Raw genomic sequence first — 3,345 nt, 5'->3', positions numbered from 1 at the left:
TATATATATATATATATATATATATATATATATTAATTATTTTAATTCAGTTTTTTACATAATGTGAGAACAAAGACTTTGTTTTATATTTAAGACAAAAGAAAGTAGAAATATAATTAGAAAATGACCACAAAATGTTTGTGTAATAAAATGTATAAGCACTAAGTACTACGAAACTTACAGAAATTATTGATTAAAGTTTATCTACAGTAGATTTTTATAAAAGTAAATATATATATATATATATACACATATATATATGTATATTTATATTTTGTATTACAAAGATGTTAATTTTAACATTATCAATATAAGCAAACTTGAATCATTTTTCAATGACTTAATACAAAAATAATTCAGTATTGAAAAAATTTTGTTGTATTATGAATGTAACAAGAATTTGCAACTGCCTTTGACTAAGTCTGATATAAAAGAAAAAATTGAAGAGTTTGAGTATGCAGCTCCTAAAAGAAAGTAAAAAAGTATTACTCAATGAAGATCCTCGATTCAAAGCAACCAAGCATGGACAATAAATTAAAATTTTCTGATCGCTTCAAGATTTTACTCAATTCTGATACCCAAAAAAGCATTGATCCATATGTATTTAATGACACAGAGCAGCCATTGGTTGTATCAACAGGTGGTAAAAACATTAAATTAATAGCTCCCAAAAATTCAAAAATACCCAGTACTAATAAAAATAAATTCAAAGGAAAATATTTAAAAACAAAATTTAAAACAGAACCTCCTTCAAATTCAGTGCTGAAAATAGAAACAGGATCAAAGTTTGAGAATAATGCAACCAAGCATTTTCAACAGTCTGATACCTACTCTGTACAGCAAAAGTACCTGAGAAACCTTCAGCGATTAAAGGCAAAACGTCAAAATCGCGATCACACTTTACAATATTATCCCCGAGCTGGTGACGAAATATCGGACAGTGAGGGTAGTGAAGATGATTTCCAAACCTATCAGCATCATTGGTACACTGGCGAGGTGGACTCAAGTTTGGCAAGATCGAGTCGTCTGGCGCTACTACACTCTCAACTTCAGCGACAGCTGCAGCAGCTGCAGTGCGAGGACGAGGAGATGAAGATAACTCTCAAGTTCAAAACTCGTTGCTTGCTGGAGGCTGCTATTAGAGACCCAACTACAACAGCTCGGATACTGAGCGACTCTGAAAATAGTTGTAATACCATCGAGGGACCCCTAATTGTCGGTGGTCCCTGCGGTGCGGATGGTTGCCAACAAATTTCATTACCTTGTACACGGCACTGCTCCCGACACGTAATGATGAACGGTGATCAGCTGCTATTCGAACACTGCACTGCCAAATTCAGCGATAATACCCAGTGCTGCATACCGGTGTTTGATGTGGCACACGAGTTGCCATTGTGTCCCGAGCATGCGAGAAAACGAGACAATTATCATCGCCGAGCTCAGGAGTCAAAACCAAAGAAGACACGTAGCAAGAAACCAGCTTCACCCACTGACGGAACAACGACGACGACGACAATGATGACAACGACGACGGCGGCAACGGCAACGGCGGCAGCGGCGGTGGCGTCGACAACGACTACGATAACGACGACCACAACGACAACGACTACGATGACGACGACGACGACGACTACGACAACTACGACGACGACTACGACAACGACAACAACGACGACGACGACAACAACAGCAACAGCAGCGATAGCGACGGCAACGGCCATAGCTGTAACGATATCGCGTCCGAACAAAACCAAATCCAGGCCAAAAAAACGAAAGAGGCCACTCTCCACAACCAAGTTGGAGGTCAAGGCTGCATCCGTATCCGCTACAATTGCACCGCTTGATATTCCTGTAATTACTACAACTCTCGTGCCGGAAGAAAATCATTTTACCAATCCCATTATCTCGTGTAATGAGATTCATACCAAGACGCTTAACAATCTCAATGTACCATCACAAGGGACATCAAGTGCAGTCACGAGCTTGAATAATCTTGCGCTTGATATTGGATCTTTGGGTCTTGGAGGTGGACTTAAGGTTGAATTAGATGATCATGAGGTCTTTGCTTCATTAGACCATACAACGGAACATGATTTTGAGAATGTTCTTAACAATTTGCCTGCTGATGCTTTTAATGATCTTTTTATTGGTAATTTTTTAACTGTCTTTATGCTTACAGCTCATATTATTTTATAAGCATTGATTACTTTACAAAAAAAAACATATAGAAATTTTTTTTGGTTTTGTTAAATTTAAATTCAAATTTATAAATTATTTTAGTAAATTCTGCTTACAAATTATTTTTGAAAATGTTTAGAGGACAAGTCTGTTAATTATTAAATCTATTTCTTTTTCTGTCAGGAGGTTAAGATTGGTCAAATAATTTCTTTTCTGTATACAGCAATGTTTTATTGATATTGAAATTAAACTTACTTAATATAAAATGAAAAATCGCACTTATTAAAGGGAAATTTATAAATCAAAAAGTTAAAAATTTAATGTATAATGTGTAAGTTTTTTGTTATTTATTACATTGTTATATAAATAAAAAACAATCTTTAAAATAATTGATCTAAATTAATTTTTGAATACAATTTAATAAAATTTAGTCATTTGATTAAATTGTTGGATTTGTTACAAAGTTATACATAAATTAATTTCGAAAGAATCAGATGTTTTAATATTATAAATAATATTTGCGTTTACCTTCTTAGCTTCATTTCTTAACTTAATTTCTCCTAACATTTATACAATTAAAAAATTTCCCTCTAATTAATTAAAGTAATCTTATAGTTGTCGAGATCACTTTATAATAATGAATTGCATTAAAATTTTCAAATTTATTGAAATTCAATCAACATTAGAATTAAAATTACTAACAAATTTAATTGTTTAACTTGCACTTTAAAATAAAATTCAAACATTACTTTGAATAATAATTTTAAAGTTTTTACAATATAATATTTTATCAGTAATGTTTCAAATAATTTTAATAAGAATTTAAAACAATGTTTCCATTTTTTGGAAAGATATTATATTTCCATTTTTTTTTATCTATTGAAATATCTAATTAAATAAGACTAATGCCATAAATTAATTATAAATGAAAATAAATATGTTTTATTGAAATTAATTTTAGGAAGTATTTTTCACATTTGTAATATAATGCATTCTTGGATCAAATAGGAACTATTTAATATTTATTAAACTGCTACAAATCTCATAAAATGTAAAGTGTATATGTAAAGTTTAAAATTGATGATTAAAAAAACAATTAATACACATATGTGACCTTAAATGACCATTCAAAATCTGATTGCCCTACTTGTTAAATTTATAGAGAGC

At 31.5% G+C, this 3,345-nt stretch overlaps 1 protein-coding gene across 1 annotated transcript in view; it reads left to right on the top strand.

Moving 5' to 3' along the window:
* Nucleotides 1-325: 325 nt before the first annotated feature.
* Nucleotides 326-3,345, top strand: part of l(3)L1231 (zf-C3Hc3H domain-containing lethal (3) L1231) — a 3,970-nt gene continuing 950 nt past the window's right edge. Inside the window, exons 1-3 of the mRNA XM_011497889.1 lie at nt 326-1,487; nt 1,728-2,149; nt 3,341-3,345. The exon at nt 3,341-3,345 is cut by the window's right edge and continues 950 nt beyond it. Of these exons, the coding sequence (XP_011496191.1) occupies nt 493-1,487; nt 1,728-2,149; nt 3,341-3,345 (1,422 nt within the window). The 5' untranslated portion in view covers nt 326-492. The remainder of the gene's footprint in view (nt 1,488-1,727; nt 2,150-3,340) is intronic.

The sequence above is a fragment of the Ceratosolen solmsi genome, unplaced genomic scaffold (genome assembly GCF_000503995.2).
Source record: "Ceratosolen solmsi marchali unplaced genomic scaffold, CerSol_1.0 scaffold14, whole genome shotgun sequence".
NCBI classification, from domain to species: Eukaryota; Metazoa; Arthropoda; class Insecta; order Hymenoptera; family Agaonidae; genus Ceratosolen; species Ceratosolen solmsi.
This window is presented reverse-complemented; position numbering and strand designations above follow the sequence as displayed.